The following is an 18,245-nucleotide window of genomic DNA, read 5'->3' as shown; positions in this document are numbered from 1 at the left end:
AATTATTTATTATTATTTAACCATCATGGATAAATGGCTAATTAAAATTCCAACTAATAAGTCTGCCACGCCGTCACAACCAAGTTGCAGTGCTTCAAATCCGACTTCTAGCAAAACAAAAAAAAGAAAATATGACGAATCATATTTGCAGTATGGCTTCACATGCTCTTCTCACAACAATGAAGAACAACCAGTGTGCTTAATTTGCAAAGAAGTTTTGGCTGCAGAAAGCATGAAACCATCAAAACTGCAACGACATTTGAATACTAAACATGCAACGTTATCAAAAAAGCCAATAGAATATTTTGAGCGTCTTTTGCAAACATCAAATAAAGAAAAGAACACTTTGGAGAAGTATGTTACTTTGAATGATAAATATCTATTGGCATCGTATGAAGTTTCGTATTTGATAGCAAAAACGAAAAAGCCTTTTACTATTGGAGAGCAACTTTTACTACCTGCAGCTATAAGAATGTCTGAAATTGTTCATGGAAAACAGTATGCTGCTGAAATTAGTAAAATTCCATTATCAAATGACACTGTGTCCAAAAGAATTTCAGACATTAGCAATGATCAATTTCAACAGCTTCTTATGAGGCTTAAAGACAGCTCAAAGTTTGCAATACAACTGGACGAGTCGACAGACATTTCAAAAATGGCACAGTTGTTACTTTTTGTAAGATATATTTATGAGGGAAGCATTCATGAAGATATACTGTTTTGTCGTCCTCTGGAAGGTCATACTCGTGGAAAAGATATATATAAAAAAGTAAATGAGTTTTTTGAAAAAGAAGGATTAAATTGGAAAAATTGTGTTGGTGTGTGCACGGACGGTGCTGCAGCAATGACCGGACAAGATCTTGGTTTTACAGCATTTGTTAAAGCTGGAAATGATCGTATTACATTTACACATTGTATAATTCACCGAGAGGCACTTGTTGTTAAAAAAATTGCACCAGAATTAAACACTGTGTTTTTTGATGCAGTCAAAATCATTAACTTTATTAAAAGTCGAGCACTTAATAGTCGATTGTTTAAAAATTTGTGCATTGATATGGATTCGGATTATACAAGTTTATTGCTACATGCTGAAGTTAGGTGGCTATCAAGAGGTCGAAGTTTGAAACGATTATTAACTTTAAAAGATGAAGTTCTTATATTTCTAACAGAGCAAAATTCTAATTTGGCCGATTATTTTCAAGATAATTTATGGCTTCTCAAGCTATGCTATTTGGCAGATATTTTTGATAAAATCAATGATATGAATTTATCAATGCAGGGAGTCTGCGTTAATATGTTTATGTTAAAAAATAAACTTGAGGCCTTTGTTAAAAAAATTCTTATATGGAAGAACAGAGTGGAAAGTGGATCGCTCGAAATGTTTCCATTTACTGACGAGTATATAATTAGTAACAATATTTCAAAAAAAGATACTCCTATAACAAAAATTATAGTTAATCATTTGAAGGATATGGAAGTTTACATGCATAGGTATTTTCCCAATGATATCGATACACAACAATGGATTTGCAATCCATTTTCAATTGAAATGGAAGAAATTAATTTTTTAAACTTAAAAGCACAAGAAGAATTTGCCGAATTAACAAGTGATACTACCTTGCGACTTAGATTTTCTCAAGTGCCTGTGCATGAATTTTGGATAGAAATCAAATCAGAATATCCCCTACTATCGGAAATGGCAATGAACAAATTACTGCCATTTTGTACAACATATTTATGTGAATCAGCCTTTTCCACATTAACTTACATAAAATCAAAATACCGTTCAACTTTAATAAACGTTGAAAATTTATTACGATCTGCACTAACTCAAATTGAGCCTAGATTTAATTATTTGTGTAAAAATAAACAATCACATCCGTCACATTAATATTGTTTGATGTTAATAATATGTTTTTATTAAAAAAATTGTTACAAAAGTTTATTTTTTCTATTGAATAAATATCTATATAGTTTTATGTCATTCTATTTATTGTGTTTTATTCTGACCGATATCCCGTCAACGTTTCCAATTATATATATGTGAAATGAATGGGTACGTATTCTTTAATCCTTATTTTATTTACATTGTAAAATAGTGCGATATTACATCTACATCTACGGTTAATATATATTTCATTATATGGAGGAGGGGGTCGTTTAAAATTTCCTAAGCTTGAAGGGGGTCGCTATATAAAAAAGTTTAAGAAGTCCTGAGTTATTCCATCAATAAATGCCATAAGTTTGTTTATATCTTCATTACTTTATGAGTTATTGAACATCAAAATGGGCCCGGGAATTTATAAACACCCTGTATATTAATTGTGATGAGACTATTATGTAGAACCTTTCTTTTATTGAACATATTTTTTGAACGAGGGAAAAAGTTACAAAAGAAACAAATTTTAAGCACAAAGTAAAAATTCGGCGTGCTGGGCCACTATATATTTAACAGGGTTTTTTTTTTTTTTTTTTTTAGATTCATTTTGAATATATTTTATTTGCAATGCTTAATGAATTTTTCGCTTTACGTTACAAAATCTATAAGACTTAGAAACATGAAATTTCGAATGTGCGTAGAAAATATGCAAAGAGTTAGAAAGAAAACAACAAAATACAATTTGATTATTAGTTTTATTTTTTTTTATAACCGCCGTTGAACAATCGACTCAATTTTGAGTTTACGGCTAACAATGTTTAACTCCGTAGCCTTGTAAATTTGAACCCAATCCAGATGACAAGGGAACTGCTAGATTAGTAATCAGAGGAATTTATTTGTTTTGAGAGCTTGGAGGACTTTGTGACCTCGACAGATTTAACATGCACCAGTCACCATTTTATACATGGGCATTCTTATACTGGCTGGATTCAAACTCCCATTCTCATGAACACGAGTCCAACGCCCTATCAACCAGGCTCTCCCAGCCAAATTTATTAGTTTATTTTATAACAGTCATTGCACAGCCGACCCAATTTCGAGTTTACGACTTTTTTTATTCAACTCCGTAGCCTCGTAATTTTGAACCCAATCCAGAAGACAAGGGAACTGCTAGATTAGTACCCAGAGGTATTTATCTGTTATGAAAACTTGGAGGACATTGTGACCCCAACAGTTTTAACATGCACCAGTCACGATTTTATTCATGGGTATTCTTCTGCCGGCTGGATTCAAACTCCCATTCTCACGAACACGAGTCCAACGCCCTATCAACCAGGCTATCCCGGCGAAATTTATTAGTTTATTTTATAACCGTCGTTGAACAGTCGACCCAATTTCGAGTTTACGACTTTTTTTATTCAACTCCGTAGCCTCGTAATTTTGAACCCAATCCAGAAGACAAGGGAACTGCTAGATTAGTACCCAGAGGTATTTATTTGTTATGAAAACTTGGAGGACATTGTGACCCCAACAGTTTTAACATGCACCAGTCACGATTTTATTCATGGGTATTCTTCTGCCGGCTGGATTCAAACTCCCATTCTCACGAACACGAGTCCAACGCCCTATCAACCAGGCTATCCCGGCGAAATTTATTAGTTTATTTTATAACCGTCGTTGAACAGTCGACCCAATTTCGAGTTTACGACTACTAATATTCAACTCCGTAGCCTTGTCATTTTGAACCCAATGCAGCAGTCCCTGGAGCAGGCGAGGACCGTTATATTAATACTGTTTGTATAAATAAAAAGAACATTTCGTAAGCTGATATTATTTAATTGATGTTCAGATTGAAAATATTTCTTCATTATTTTTGCTTTCTTTTTAATTATTTTAAGTACATTTGCTAAATTTTTGTGCGAGAAAAAAAATTGTCATTATTTAGGTTAATGTTTGGCTTATATTTTTAAGGACTTATTAAATATCAGAGAGAATAAATGTCATACGGGTTTAAAGTATCAGCTCTGCTCTTGATGGTGTATAATGGCTAGGATGTGAAAGAGCAACAGCCCCGGGAATCCAGCCAAAACGAGCATTCAACATATCAGTGAAACACACTAAAGCTTTAGGGGCCGTTCAAAAAGTACGTACGTCCCGAAGGGGGAGGAGGTATTATACAAAGTACGTACATAAAGTTGGGAGTTATTGTTCAAATTAATAATTTATATTAAATAAATATTTAATTTTATTTAAAACATAATTATTTTAATTTTTATGAAAAAGGGGGGAAGACTAATAAAATGTACGTACTCTAAGGGGGGGAGGGGGTTAAAATTTCTCCATTTTTGTGTACGTACTTTTTGAACGGCCCCTTATATCAATTAGTTTTAGATAATTACAATTGTAGAATGAAATGTTTTAAAAGACAAATATCTGTTAATTTTTAACATATAATCAAAGAATAAAAAGAACCAATATTGAAATCTAACGAATTTATTATTTTTGATTACTGACACAGTTTGTGACAGAAAAAAAAAAATTAAAGCCTGATAGATTTCAGAAACACCTTTTAGTTATACTCTTACAATCAAATAGGTTTCGATGTCTTTCATCCCGGTCTCATTAGTGATTCAGCATATTTCGATATCATTTTTGTTTCGTTCTTACTTAATATTAATTTGTTTGCGACAGTTAATTTGTATACCTCTTTTACCATTTCGAGGAGTTTAAAAATATAATATTGTGGATTTTAACATTTTTGTATGCCTCTTTTATTACGTCATCATCACACCCACACGTAACTGTCTACACTAAATATTGCTATATAGAATGAGATAGTAAAACAAACGTGTGTAGTTATTTAAATTCTTATTCAAAAGTATTAGATAATTTTTTTTTTTTTTTGAACTGACAATTTCTGTCCTTTTTTAGATTTTAAAGTGATATTTAAAACTGCTGCATATCACACGAAAGCGTTAAATATGTACAATTTTAGAGTAAAACAAAAGGGAATTCTGATCCTTAGAAACAGATATTAAATAGTCTGACGATCGAATGATGGGGGAAAAAAAAACATTTTTACCTTTTAAATTAAAAAACTGTTTATTTATAAATAATTTATTAATACTCAAATTGCTTGAAAGATGATATGTTCCCTTCTAATGACAACGAAGTTTTTTGTTTTATTCAGTCATTTATTTATATTTATTATATCCGACAATGTAAAAAAAAAAAATGCATTTTGGGCTTCTGAGGGCCCCCAACTCCGAATAAAACAAGGGGGGAAAGTAGGATCTGGGGGGGGGCCCCAAGCTACAGCTTATACGTAAATCCGGCCCTGATATATGCTAGCGAACGAGTAGAAAGGAGATTACAGAAGAGCCGGAATTTTAAATTTTGGCTAATAAGTTTTTGCATAACAAAATTCCTGGAATCCCGTGCCTGTACTTGCTCAACTTCTTAATCATAATTCTCGAATTATGCAAATATTGTCATATCTAAACTGCTTTGTATCAGTAGAATCGAAAATTTAAGCTATTTCTAAAAAAAAAAAAAAAATCATTTCCAAGTATTATAGGGCACTAGAATCTAGCATTGAAATGATCGCAAATTTTTCCCGATTTAGAAAATTATCAGTATGGTAGTCTCGTTTTGAACGAATTTTAACTTTAAAACAATTTTACGCTAATACTAAGTCGATTGATAACTCGAACTGATTCTAACAAACTGCCGTCAATACCTAAATACTTGGGTACTTAGCCTGATTTTATAATTCACTTTACCAACAGAAAAATAACAAACTAAACATTGAATGTACCAGGCTACACGCCACTGTTTTTAAACTAGGATCGGCGGGCGAGTGTAAAGTAGTGTATCAGGGCACCAACACACAAGGATTCTAGGAATGGTAGATAGAATTAGCTCAATTGAGGAAAAACGAATGTACTCATTTGGCGCTTATACAAGGGATGATTGTGAACCCAAGACAAAATTCCGGAAAATATCTCGAGCTTTAAAAAAAAAAAAAAAAAAAAAAATTTAAACAAGGTTCTTTTCCTTTTCTCAATTTTTCTGAATTTACTTAAAATATATTTAAAATTTTACACATACCTATACCATTTACACACAGCTATGATGACCTGGAGAAGTAATTAAAATTTACAAATGTCTTTCTTGAGTTTGTGATTATAACAACTATTTACTGATAAAAAATTAATATTAATCATAAATATAAGCTTCTAAAGTATCTCTCTGGCTCTCCCTTACAATCAAATAAAATAAACTGAGTTTTTAAGTTCCAACTTTGAAAATTTGATTTCTGGAAACTTCTGTGATCGACTTTTTGAAACGTCTGGACCTTCGATTTCCGGATCACGGTTAGCGAAAATCCGGACTTTTTCCAGAGCACTATCAGCTCTGAATATACATATTTCCCACACTAGTTAGTCCTACTGACTTATGTTTAACATATGCGACCAAGTTGAAATTTACCAGACCATACAAACCAGGGGTCTGCCTAGGTTTCTCTGAGGTGTACCAATTTTGTTAAAATTAAAAATTATATCAAAAATCAACACAAAAGTATGGATTTTTCGTTTCTTACGGGGTACAAAAATAAAATTTGAAGAAAAAGAATTTTGTTACACTACCGTTTATCATAAAGTCGAATTTGTTAAGGTACTGCTAATCGGTTGTAAATTTGGCCTGGACAGACCCCCAGCAAAAGTTATGTTATTCTGAAATCAACATGCCCTCCTCAGACCACAGTAAAAACCCTATCACTAGCATGAGAAAACTTGGACGGTTCAACCTTAATCGAACAATGAAGGGAACTAAGAAATTTTTCTTTACTATGTTGTTAGCAGTTCAGTAAAACTTAACTTTGACAGCAGGCTTCACTGTTTAGATGCATCACGAGATTAGCTCCAAGCAACAACAATGCTCACAAAAGAAAAAAAGAAGACAATATCAACATATTTTTTTTTATTTTAACACATAGTCTATTTGCCCTTTTTAGCTTTTATCTTTCGTTGGTAGAACTCCAACTCTTTCCCCTCTAGTATGTAACCATCACATCGCCCGCACTGGCCAGGCCGAGAAGATATACAGGCTGAAATTGAGAAATTTTATAATAAATTTGAGGCAAAAATCACTAGAAAAATATCAAAGGAAAGAAAAAGGTTGATATAAAATAAAAAATAAATACTCTTCGAAACTTAGTAAGGACTAGGTGAGGTAAATACAAAAAAGGTTTGTAAAACTGATGAAATCTTGGTGCTATAAAAAGCACAACTAAACAAACAAAAATTTTAATATCTTTACCCATAATCAGATAAATAACATCTCATCAAGGATCTCAGCCGAAAGATGGTGATGAATATGCATCATTATATAGGTAAAGATGCAGTTTCATTTAGGAAACTTAAAATTAATAAAGCAAGGGATTAAAACCGAACCTTGGGGTAATAAAAAGTACAACTAAACAAACATTTTAACATCTTTACCCAGCATCAGATAAATAATATCTCATCAAGGATCTCAGCCGAAAGATGGTGATAAATATGCATCATTATATAGGTAAAGATGTAGTTATTAAAGAAACTTAAATGAAAATCAACATCTATTTAAATTAGGGTAACCTAGCTATACAGTGGCAGTAAAGCTTCAGATATGCTACCCTTAGTTAAACAAGACACTCTTAAAAACTATATAACATCTTAACTTATCAGACAATAAACACTTAATCAATGCTGATGAATATGAAAAAAAAAAAATGATTAATGGAAAATGAAAAAGGGTGATGAATATGTATCATTTAAGAGCAATGGTAGACTTAAATCAACAGTTAAATTGGAATAGTGCCTGAAAGATTAACTGATCATTTCAGTAAAAAGATGAGGATATGATACATTAATCATTAAGAGTTCCGCAGTGTAACAAAAAGCATTTAACCAATCAAACAATAAAAATTTTAACATCTTTACCCAGCATCAGATAAATAACATCTCAGCCGAAAGATGGTGATGAATATGCATCATTATAAAGGTGAATATGTAGTCTCACTTACTTAAGTAAATTAACAACCTAACTATTCAAACTAAGGCAATCATGCGATGCAATCACAAAAAGAAAAAAAAAAAATCGACAGCAGAATTAAAACATTATGTATCACACCTTAAATATAATTTAAATAGACTCTAAACTCAGTGGCGCGACAGCCCATACGCTTAGTCACTAGAATTTAAAACCACATAACTTAATAAAGCATTGGGTTTTAAATGCAAGCACTGGTTAACAATTTTAAAAACTAGCACACTTGCTACATAAATCACCCATAAAAAAAATTGGTAGACAAATACAAACATAGATAAAATTCAAAAAGTATAAAAGACTGCCCTGAGTATATGTCAAACAATAAACTAAACACAAAATTTAAGCATCAGATAAAAATATTTCATCAGCATGTTCAGCCGAAAGATGGTGATGCGTATAACATCATTGCTTAAATACAAGTGATAAAATATACTTGAAACAACTAAACTTAATAAACATTTATGACACACACACATCAACTTAATAAATACATGGAAAAACAATTTAAATTAAAACACCTAGGCAATTTTTCACTGAAGTATTTTTTCGTAGTCTAAGGGTGCACAACCTGTGGCCCACGAAAGCCTGAAAACATAATTTAAAATAAATCAAAATTCTAAAACTTTGAATCCCAAGCTTAAGTTCCCTCTTTGATGTGCCCAGTTTGAACAGATTCTATTGTAAACCTGTAATGTTGATAAATTTTTCGTTTTTGCTGAAATTGCTTTGGAAATTTGCACGGCTGTTTAAAAACCCAATATTTTCAATGATATTACGATATGCAGACTACCAACAAGTGCTTTTCTTTGGCAGTTATAAATAATACTTTCAAAGCAGTTTTTAAAATTCCAATACATTTAATACAGTATTAGGACATTTTGTGCAAACTTCACCACACATGCAAGTTATTTCTCACTTTTAGGCTGTCATTGTTCTACATTCTCACTTGATTAAAAAAATTCTGACTTTCATTACAACATGCAAATTTTAGATAATCCACTTAATAATTACTCCTTCAGGACACATAGCAAAATCTTTCAACAACAAAATCAACATTTTATAAGCTGAGCACTGTCGAACTCTGTTTGAAATTAAGTAATTTTTTCAAAGAGAAAAAAGAAAAACTTTCCATTAATTAAAATATTTAACTCTTATCCAGTGAGGAATTTATTTTAAAATGAACTTGTGGATTACACGATGATTAAGACTTGTAACTAAACGTATATAGTTTCTTGACAAAAAGGGGATTTTTTTTTTGTTTTTGTATTTTTAGTTTAAAAAGCACATCACCATTTTTTGAATAAACTCTAATAATTAAAAGCCCAAATTGCTGTGCACCCCTATTTAGCCTAAATGCAAAATAATCGAAAACATGCAGTAGTCATAGTTTTTTTTTTCACTGTTATAAAGCATCAGATTAACTATTTTTCATCATCATTTCAGCCGAAAGATGGTGATAAATTATACATCATTGCTCAATTGATAAAATTAATTCAACTTTACAAGTTAAAAGAAGGAGTTTCAAGACCAAGTAAAACAATGCTGTAGTGAATGTGGCACAATTCTAAAATAACTAAGCATCAGAGAATAGTTTCTCTTCCCGGTGTATCAGCCGAAAGATGGTGATAAATTGACATCATTGCTTAGGAGGATGTGAGTTTTGTTCTATCAAAATACTTCAATTTAAACACTAAAAACCAGATAACAGTCTCATCTCAATATCAGTCGAAAGATCACCTCTCAACCACCTGCTACACATAGACAGGCAATTACTGCAGAAAAGGCTGTTTTGACTTTTTCATAAGATCAGATACTTAACATGACACACTAACCAGGTACATGTAACAGAAGGAAAACTTTTGGAGCTTATACTAAATAAGAAGTCTGCTTTCTATATAAGTATATACAGTGGGTGATCGGTTAACGAACATAATCCGTTCCAAGACTATGTTCGCTATCCGAATTGTTCGTTAACTGATCATCGATTTACCATAGACTTCTATGTGAAATCGATTAATTCGTTCTGGAGACCCTAAAAATTAAATTTTAAAAAATGTATAATTTCTTAATAAGTTTTTTAAAAAATTATACATACATATAGTCTTGCATATTAATCAATCCTTATCATTTTATGCTTATGGGGCGGTCCATTGTCGATTGCTTTTCTCACTTTTTCAGGATTTTCCGGAACTAACTAATAGCATTGTCGTTGAAAAAGATCCTCAAACCTACTGACATCAGCTTGGTTTGGATGCCATTCTAAGACCATTGCTCTGACATCCTCCCACTTTTTCAAAATATCTTTAATGGCAGATGTTGGCATTGGTCCTCTTTCATCATTAGTACATCAAGAGTAGGAGACACATTTCGCTGTGTTTCTTGGTGTTCTTCATTCAAAATTTCTTGGAGTTCTTCTGTCGTTAGTTCATCTTCTTTAAACATTTCTCCTTTCAGTGATCTTATTTCGTATGCAAAATGATCACAAATGATTAATATAAATTTTTTTCAGGCCGAGAAGTGTTCGTTAGAATTCGTTTTGTTCATTAACCGAATATGTTTTCGTTGTCCGAACACAAAAAATCTTTCTTGAAATTGTTCGTTATCCGAATATGTGTTCGTTATCCGAACACAAAAATCTTTCGTGAAAGTGTTCGTTAACCGATTTGTTCGTTAACCGATCAGTTCGTTAACCGATCACCCACTGTATTGCCTATTATACAAAACTCATTTATTTACTTTTACACTCACTTAAATAAAAATATAAGAGCTATTTCCTCTAACGTAATATTGAAAGACTAACACTAACTGTAATAACAAAGACTAACATCTGACACAGTAATACAATTTAACTATGACAGCTGCAGGTGTGCACTAGTTCACCAAAAAAAGAGCAACTGAAACAGAGCGTAAAATTCAGCTGCCTGAACTATTATTTATAGATAACATGGCTTGTATGGTAAATGGTTTTACTTCTGCTTAAAAACTTACTATATATATAATTAAGGACATAATGCATACAAAATAACATCTTACCGAGGATACGACCTGACATAAACTGATCTTCCATTGCAGGATCAACTTTAGCTAGCTTTTGACGTTCTTTATACTTCTTTTCTGTTTTCTTACTTCGTTTCTTATTTAAAATTGCATCTTCTTGCTCAGTCTACATAAAATAAATACAAGTTACTCATTGAAAAAGAAATTAAGGACCAAAAATTCTGGCAATCAATGAAATAAAAAAATAACTTACTAGTTTAGCTCCTTTTTTTCGACCAAGAGGTAAAGCGTAGTGAGCTTCGTACCACTGACGAAAAGGAGTAGCATCAATCATGACAATGCCATTTTTCACTAATGTTTTTGTACGAACCAACTCATTGTTACTTGCATTGTAAACAGTATCTACAATCCTAGTTCGTCTGGTGCATTCTACAGAAACACAAATAGACAATTAGTGAAATAAAAATACCTTATAAATATTACATTAATTTAAAAAAAAATTACAATCAGAGTAACTATGACTTTGCTACACATAGCTCATAAGATGAGCCATCAGCAATTAAAAATCTCATCATACAGTTAACTAAAGCAGAGCATCTTATCAGTAACTATGACAACCTTACACAGCTTATGACAAAGGCTATAATAGCAGATGAAAAATACCATTATTCAATTGTATATATAAGTTGGCTTACAATACATAATGCAACCTGGGATTTAAACAGAAATGCGTGAAAGATAGTATAGATAGATTTAGTCTAATAGATTATAGTTCAAACAAATATTTTTAAATTTAACCCAGAGCTCTTCCTAAGCGTTCTTTTGTACCCTTTCCGTAAAAATAAGCTGGCATCCTTGAAAAACACTCCCCTTTACATTCATATACCATATTGTAAAACATTAATTCACTATTTAAATAATATTTACATCAGGGTTGGCAAGATTTTGCCACAGGTGGAAAAAACCATGGTAAATACCGGTAAAAACCATCCTGGCAAAAACAGGTTTTTGCCAAGCAAATTGGCAAAAAGTGGCAAAAACCTCTATTTTCCAAGATGAGGGGACAAAAACACATTTTTGATACAAAATTATTCCTAAAATTGAAATATATACTATAAATATAAATAATTACAAAAAAATTAACAAAATTATTATTCCATAATTAAATGATAATGTAATAATATATCATTTTAGTAGTTTAAAACATTATTGATTGGGAAATTTGTGATTATTCTTTTTTTCCAGTGAAATGAACTTATTTTAAATTAATATAACTATAATTTAAAACATAAAATATCTATCAATATGTGTAGTTAATTATTGTACAAATAATAATTTTTTATAATAAATAACAATATTATGCAAATAATAATATTTATTTATTTGTGAAAAAACATTTATTTTAGGATTCTAAAATGAAAAGAGATCACAAACTTTCAATCTTTTAAAAATTACCATTATATTAATTATTAATATGTTAAAAATAATTTTTTCATGTAATGTATCAAAATTATTATTCCTTATGATTGATTTAAATTTGTTTCAAGTACTTTGTAATAATATTTAATCAGCAATTTAAATAATTTGGTTTTTGCCGGTTTTTGCCACTGTCCTGGCAAAAACCCCTTTTTGCCGGCAAAAACTCCAACCCTGATTTACATATTGGTAATATTACGTAAATTTTAACGGGAGCTCTTCCAGGAAGATATTATACTTTTTTCTTATTTTGATTATGACAGAAAATTACCTTTTGAAATGCATACATAAAATAGTATAAGAAGGTAAAACAAAAATTGTTTAGTATAAAATTCAGTAATCACATAATTTTACACATTGATAAATTTTTAGTGTTAAAAGTGAGCCTTTTCGAATAGGAGGCAACAAGTCCACAATTTGGACAAAATTACATTTGCAAATTTTTAAAAGCATAAAAAAGAGAATGAATATCACATTTAATTTAAATTCCTTGAATTGAATATAGCATGAGCGGAAAAGAAATATTTTCTTTTTTTTTTAAATTCCAGATGCTTTTTTTCTTACAATTCAAAATGATATGTAACAAGCATTTGTAATGCTTGTCATTTTGCTTTTAATATAAAAAAAACTTTGATATTAAAAATAATATTTAATGCTTCTTCAAACATAAAAGAGTCCCATATAAAATTTCGATGAAGTTGTGGCCCGCCATTTGACTGGTGTTTTTAATTGCGCCCTCCGGCCACATGTAAGTTGGAAACCCCTGATCTATATTATTATAAATGCTACATGATCAGAGTAACTATGACTATGTCACACATAGCTTAAAAGTAAAAGCTATCGACAACTACAAATCTCATCATAAGGAAACATTCAAATATCAAAGGAAAAACAATGATACAAAGGAAAATTAATGATAAGCCATTTTTATAGAGACGCCCGGTGGCTGAGCGGTAGCGCTTCGCGCTGTCGTGCCACAGGTCCTTGGTTCGATCCTTGGGCCGGGCAAGGTCGACTCAGCCTTTCATCCCTTCAGTGGGTCGATAAAATGAGTACCAAGCATGCTTGGGAACTAACACTGGGGGTTCCGCGTTCGGCTGACCACCTGACCGGAACATATGCTCCTGCACCCCAGAGCCCAAGGTCAAGAAAACTGAGATGGGCACAGTCGGCCTTGGCCCTCTTAATGGGCTGTCGCGCCACTGAGTTAGTTAGTTATTTTTATAGAACAGAATAAAAACAGAAAATCTATACATTAATACTGAAGTGTGAATAATAATGCAATACTATTCTTATGATATACAGACCTTTCAAAAACCAAAAGCATGACATTTTCCTATTTGCTGCAGATCATTAATTTAGAATTTTGATAAACGAAATTAATCCCCTCATTGTGTTATATTTCTTACGACTAATATCTAATCTATCCTCAATATACAACAGGGGCAAAAACTAAGTGCACATTTCAGCAAAAAATTTTTACAATAATAGACAGGATTAAGATTAATACACTATCTGATTAATACAAAAACAAACTTCCTTTGTTATTTTAATTTCGCATGTCACAATAATACACTAAAAACAGAATTCTCCCTAGGGATCAAAAAAGGACAAGCCACTCTATAACAGAAAAGGACACTTTGAATTTAGCACAAAACATTTATTGAAATTTAATATTATGTAAGAATTGAATTAGATCCTAAACAATTTATAAATTACCCTCTTACACAACTTTATGAGTCTTTCAAAAAGTAATACTTATTGATAAAATTAAGATTTTCTTTCAACTAATTGAAATAAGGAAAATTTGTAGCTAATTAAAAATAATTCAAGATATTCATAGTGCGCTATTCTTTTTTCAAAAACAAGTAAACTAAAGAAATGATTAATTGATCAATTTCTATAATTTAAACCGAAAATTATGAAATAAACAATGAATAAAATGCATCTTGTTAAAAAATAATTTAAATTCACTTAAACTTAAAACACTTAACATATTAATCATTCATTTAATACATTAAACCAAAAGGGCAAATTAAACCTTAGGGAGAACACTGCTAAAAACAAGAGATTCTGAAGTTATGTTCATAACCGAACCGTAAGTCTTTGGGTTTTTTTTAAAAATTCAGCAGAAAAATTTAACAGCACTTACCATTTCTGTTACAGTTAAAATTTGCTAATTACACTTAAATGAAAATATCTTAAAAAGCTAAAATAAGCATTCACAAACACAAAAAACTAACAGGTAACAATTCAAAATAAAAATGTCAGAGTAACTATGACTTTGCATCATCAAGGCAAGCATTATATTGCAAGCCTTCCACAAAAAGTTTTTCATCATTCTTATATCTTCACTTCAAAATCCTTAAAAGGAAATATGGTCCGCCCTTAGGTTTTTAGATAGGATTAAAAGTAATAGCTATAACTTTGTTCAGAACAACCAACAATTTAAAATAAAGATAAGAGAAATATTCTAACCAAAACTAAAGAGCATAAGCAGCAAAATGACATGCTGTAATAAGCAAAGCTAATATTACATCTTAATAATAAATACGAATAGAGAAAACATTGCTTTTTATGAAATAAGCTAAAATTTGATTTGGTTAAGTAACTAATTAACTCACGTTCTGATGCCCATGCAAAGTTTCCATGGTCAAGTCTTAATGCTCTATATTTTTTATTACCTCCTCTGGTTCTTACAGTATGAATTCTTTGTGGTCCAATCTGAAGGGAAAAAAAGATAGTACTATAGCCTAAGATTATATAACAAAAACAAAAATTATTTAAACTTGCACACATTTAAGTATTAGGCAATTACTAACTCTGAGAAAACAGAAAAAATCAGAATTTTTGTTCCCTACTACTCCAGGCTTTACATGCAGTAAAAAATTAAATAAAGAAAATTGGATTACTATTAGGATTGAAGGAAGTATTTTAAAAATGTAAATTGAAGACATCAGCAACAAGATTCACACTAAAATAAAACTCAAGCAAATCCAAAATTCTTATAAAACAATCAATATAAAACAATCAACTTTATGTAAAAAATGAATAAGATGCTTTAGATAATCAATAATTAAGATGCTTTAGATATCAGACTTTAATAATTTTAAACAATTATGATAAGAGAAAAAATCTATTATATATTCACTCCTTCATCCGTAACACTCACTTTGATGATGAAAGTGTTGTGATCAAAGCAGAAAAGGAAGTAAAAAACATAAAATTATTTTACGAATGAAAATTAATGCATGGTTCCTTGCTAAAATGTCCATTCCATCACTCCAGAACTAAATTGAACACCAACTCTAACTCTGTTATAAAGTACAAAGTTAGGGAATCAAAAAATATCCCAACAATTTAAAAATTCTATAGTGATAGGGATTAAAATTTCTTTATCAAATAAAATAATGAATTTCAATAATTATGGACCTTAAAAATAGCATACATTTACAGAAGACTTTTTAGTCTTTTGTAAATGTATATAGTGCTTATTTTACATCTATTGTACTATGATAAACACTATAGACTGATATGTATATTGTATTATTTTATATTTATAATGTATATTTTATTAAAATAAAGATAAAATAACTAGTTTCCAACCAAAAACTCTTTTCTTGACCATATTAGCCATTATAAAATAATAGATTTTTCGACTTCCTTACAGACAGTCGCAACTGAAATTGAGAATATCTTGCAAAATGTAGCTGTGTTGCACATGGGAATGCAAGAATATCACCGCAACCAGCCCAGTATACGAGTCCCAAGTATTTCATCAAACATGTGAAATTATTGGTGCTTTCATGCACTATAGACTGACAGTAAGCCGAAATAGATTGTGGTTGAACGAAGAAAAAACATTTACTACTTTACTTAAAAATTTATACTAATATAAGGAATAAATTTGCACTGCAATTACAATTTAGAAAATATATTCCATTTTAATTCAATGTAGCAAAACTATTATCTACCACTATCCAGTCTCACAAGACAACTATAAATCTCACTTAATATATAATGGAAGGTTCAGTTTTGGTAGCCTACTGTAATACATTAAGTGAAATACAAGTATACCTCTCAAATATAAACAGTATCATAAGTTGATTAAGAAGCATATCATACACCTATTTTAAAGAAAAAAATATTAAGTTGTACTCATACTAACTTTAGTATTTGCAGCAGGGCGTCCCAATTCAAACTTCCTCTTCTTCCTGATGGGCTTCCTTTTACCACCAGTCTTCCTTCGTTTATGCCAGTGATCTCGGGAAATACCTAATTACAAAAAACAAAACTTCATCTTAGTAGTAGCACAATTCTTATATCTGAAAAATTATGTCTAGCACGCAAAAAAAATTGAATATTGTAGCACATCATTGAAGGTAAAACGTTTCACACTTAAGCGTTATTTACCCAATGCTTATAAAACTATTATGTATGCACATAAACTCTAAAAATCGATTGAGTAATAGTATTTCTATACTGTAAAAATTTAATGCAACTCTGGTTTGAAGAACTGTTTGCTGTTTAAAATTATCTGCAGAAAAAGTACTTATGGAGTATAAATTCTGAATTTTTGTATTTTAAAATGAAATTTAATTCTACCAAATCTTGTATAAACATTAGGAACTTAGGTAGAAAATCAAGTACTTGGAAAATGATAAAAAATTGCGAATATCTCCTTAAATTTTTACTAATTAATTAATTGAGATAAGTAAAAGAAAATCAAATATTCACCTTAACACTAATTAGTTTGATATTTTATCATAAAAACAAACCGAATAATATGTTACGCGTGTAACTTTCTATTCCTCTCGAAAAATAAAAGCTTCACACACTCAAAAATGATTTATTTTACAATTATATGATATATCTAGAGAAAAAGGTACATTAATAATGTTACCTATCTTTGTTAGACTATAAAATGACTAGTTTTAATCTAATTAATATGTATCTGAAAATCATGCCCGCTTGATAATATATGTTAATACAATAATAACAGTTTAACACAGTGTTAAAATAATGCAAGAAGAGAAAATTAAAGGTAAAAACATATGCATTATATATATTATATTAAATTATAAAATGTTAATAATAATGATTAGAAAAGATTTATAATACATACCCATCTTTGGTTAGTAATAGCGATCACCAACCAAAACTTAATGTTACCAATGAATGCCGCGAGTAAGGTGCTGCCACAGGATGAAAAGCAATGATAAAAACGAGAGTAGTATATTCATGTTGCTTACTTATCGCTCACTCTTAGATTACAATGGGTATGATCAAAAATAAAAAACTTCAACTTTAGATAATGCAAAGAAATTGCCTCAGCCCAAATTTTTTTAAGCAATCTTACAAATGGGGAAATGTAATAGATTTATTCCGGTAATTTTCTGCTGACAGGTACAGAAGATTGAAAATTTTGAAATAGTTTTTTCGTTTATTCTTAGTTTCGTTCGGTTGTTGTTGTTTGTTTCAACAAGTCGCTGTAGATCTATGAGCTATCGGCGACGGGTCTAGGAAGCATCCTTAGGATGATCCGAAGACATGCCATCACAATTTTGATCCTCTGAAGATGTCACGGCTCCCCTTTTTCTGTACCCCAATGACTTGCTCGAAGTTGAACATTTCACGGTAGAACAGTCAACGAGGGCTGATACCGCACACCCTTGGTCCCTTTGTAGGTTGATCAAAGTGGTCATCCAACAGCACACAGATCGCAGCCAGTGATGCTTGACTTTTGGAGCTCTTCTGGGAACCGTTTCTTAATGATCAGTTCACTGTGGGACTATTTTCG

The 18,245-nt window shown here is 30.9% G+C and overlaps 2 protein-coding genes across 2 annotated transcripts; one reads left to right on the top strand and one right to left on the bottom strand.

Moving 5' to 3' along the window:
* Positions 1 to 25: 25 nt before the first annotated feature.
* Positions 26 to 5,781, top strand: LOC147809452 (zinc finger BED domain-containing protein 5-like). Its single transcript, XM_087162817.1, has 2 exons — positions 26 to 769; positions 5,668 to 5,781. The coding sequence occupies exons 1-2, from the start codon at positions 26 to 28 to the stop codon at positions 5,779 to 5,781; spliced, it is 858 nt and encodes a 285-aa protein (XP_087018943.1).
* A 1,066-nt stretch (positions 5,782 to 6,847) lies between these two features.
* RpS8 (ribosomal protein S8) lies at positions 6,848 to 17,612 on the bottom strand. The gene is made up of 6 exons (XM_016073166.5): positions 17,571 to 17,612; positions 16,614 to 16,720; positions 15,070 to 15,169; positions 11,223 to 11,398; positions 11,006 to 11,135; positions 6,848 to 6,989 (listed from the first exon to the last, which is right to left on the bottom strand). Exons 1-6 carry the CDS (start codon positions 17,572 to 17,574, stop codon positions 6,880 to 6,882), a joined length of 627 nt encoding a protein of 208 aa, XP_015928652.1. The 5' UTR covers positions 17,575 to 17,612; the 3' UTR covers positions 6,848 to 6,879.
* Positions 17,613 to 18,245: the final 633 nt, after the last annotated feature.

This window comes from Parasteatoda tepidariorum, chromosome 5, assembly GCF_982258835.1.
Source record: "Parasteatoda tepidariorum strain Cologne lab strain chromosome 5, Ptep-v5.0, whole genome shotgun sequence".
Classification (NCBI taxonomy): Eukaryota; Metazoa; Arthropoda; class Arachnida; order Araneae; family Theridiidae; genus Parasteatoda; species Parasteatoda tepidariorum.
This window is presented reverse-complemented; position numbering and strand designations above follow the sequence as displayed.

Coding starts and splice junctions, on each gene's coding strand:
- LOC147809452 (XM_087162817.1), top strand. CDS start 26: ATGGATAAATGGCTAATTAAAATTCCAACTAATAAGTCTGCCACGCCG. Junction 770..5,667: donor GAAAAGATATATATAAAAAA/GTAAATGAGTTT, acceptor CTTTACCAACAG/AAAAATAACAAACTAAACAT.
- RpS8 (XM_016073166.5), bottom strand. Junction 11,136..11,222: donor GAAAAAAAGGAGCTAAACTA/GTAAGTTATTTT, acceptor TATTTTATGTAG/ACTGAGCAAGAAGATGCAAT. Junction 6,990..11,005: donor TATGTCAGGTCGTATCCTCG/GTAAGATGTTAT, acceptor TCTCAATTTCAG/CCTGTATATCTTCTCGGCCT.